The 1502-nt window shown below is 50.5% G+C and overlaps 1 protein-coding gene across 1 annotated transcript; it reads left to right on the forward strand.

The window, feature by feature from the left end:
- Positions 1 to 781: 781 nt before the first annotated feature.
- Positions 782 to 1092, forward strand: LOC106321733 (uncharacterized mitochondrial protein AtMg00860-like; the record flags this gene model as incomplete). The annotated part of the gene is made up of 1 exon (XM_013759975.1): positions 782 to 1092. A coding segment is annotated over exon 1 (311 nt), but the record flags the coding sequence as incomplete, so codon positions are not given.
- Positions 1093 to 1502: the final 410 nt, after the last annotated feature.

Here is a 1502-nt window from a genome sequence, read left to right on the forward strand (position 1 = left end):
ACCACTCAACAAGATATACCCTCAGAAGGAGGAGGTTCGCGAAGTCGTACTTGATGAATCCGACCCGACGAAAACTATCCGAGTTGGCGTCTATCTGTCCGACGACGTATGTTCACAAATCATCTCTTTCATCAAAGACAACGCCTCGACGTTTGCCTGGAAGACTTCCGACATGAAGGGGATCGACCCCGCAGTTACCTCTCATGAACTGCACGTCGATCCAACGTTCAAACCCATCCGACAGAAACGACGAAAACTCGGTCCAGAATGATCTAAAGCCGTAAACGAAGAAGTCGACAGGCTCCTCGACGCTGGTTTCATAACCGAAGTACGATACCCCGAATGGTTGGCTAACCCGGTTGTCGTCAAAAAGAAAAACGGCAAATGGCGCATATGCGTCGACTTCACGGACCTCAACAAAGCGTGCCCAAAGGACAGTTACCCACTCCCTCATATCGACCGTCTCGTCGAGTCAACTGCTGGTAACGAACTCCTAACCTTCATGGACGCTTTCTCGGGATACAACCAGATCTTGATGCATCCCGACGATCGCGAGAAGACGGCATTCATCACCGACAGAGGGACCTACTGCTACAAGGTGATGCCCTTCGGACTAAAAAATGCCGGCGCAACTTATCAGCGACTCGTCAACCGAATGTTTGCCGATCAACTAGGCAACACCATGGAAGTGTACATCGACGACATGTTAGTCAAATCGCTCAAGGCCGACGATCACCTAAACAACTTACGCGACTGCTTCAAGATCTTGAATGACTAACGGATGAAGCTCAACCCGGCCAAGTGTGCCTTCGGTGTCCCTTCGGGAGAATTCATCGGCTATATTGTCACTCAACGAGGAATCGAGGCTAACCCCAAGCAGATCTCGGCGATCCTCGATCTTCCAAGCCCGAAGAACAGCCGCGAAGTACAGCGACTAACCGGAAGGATAGCAGCTCTCAACAGGGTCATCTCGCGATCAACCGATAAGCGTCTCCCCTTCTACGAGCTACTAAGGGGCAACAAGAGGTTCGTCTGGGACGAGAAATGCGAAGAGGCGTTCAATCAGCTAAAGTATTACCTCACAACCCCCCGGTACTATCAAAGCCAGAAGCCGGCGACACATTGTCTCTCTACATAGCCGTCACATCCTCCGCTGTCAGCAGCGTGCTCATTCGAGAAGATAGGGGAGAACAGAAACCAATCTTTTACACAAGTAAAAGAATGACAGAACCGGAGATAAGATACCCAACACTCGAAAAAATGGCCTTAGCTGTCGTTACCTCGGCCAGGAAATTGCGACCCTACTTTCAGTCGCACACGATCGAAGTGCTCTCCAACCAACCGCTCCGAACGGTTATGCAGAATACCAACCAGTCAGGACGATTAACTAAATGGGTGATGGAGCTGAGCGAACACGACATCGTGTACAGGAATCGCACAGCAGCAAAGTGGCAAGTTCTTGCAGACTTCTTGATCGAATTGACACCAGAGTTGGAGCAAGA

Source organism: Brassica oleracea, unplaced genomic scaffold, assembly GCF_000695525.1.
Source record: "Brassica oleracea var. oleracea cultivar TO1000 unplaced genomic scaffold, BOL UnpScaffold02758, whole genome shotgun sequence".
In the NCBI taxonomy this organism is placed as follows: domain Eukaryota; kingdom Viridiplantae; phylum Streptophyta; class Magnoliopsida; order Brassicales; family Brassicaceae; genus Brassica; species Brassica oleracea.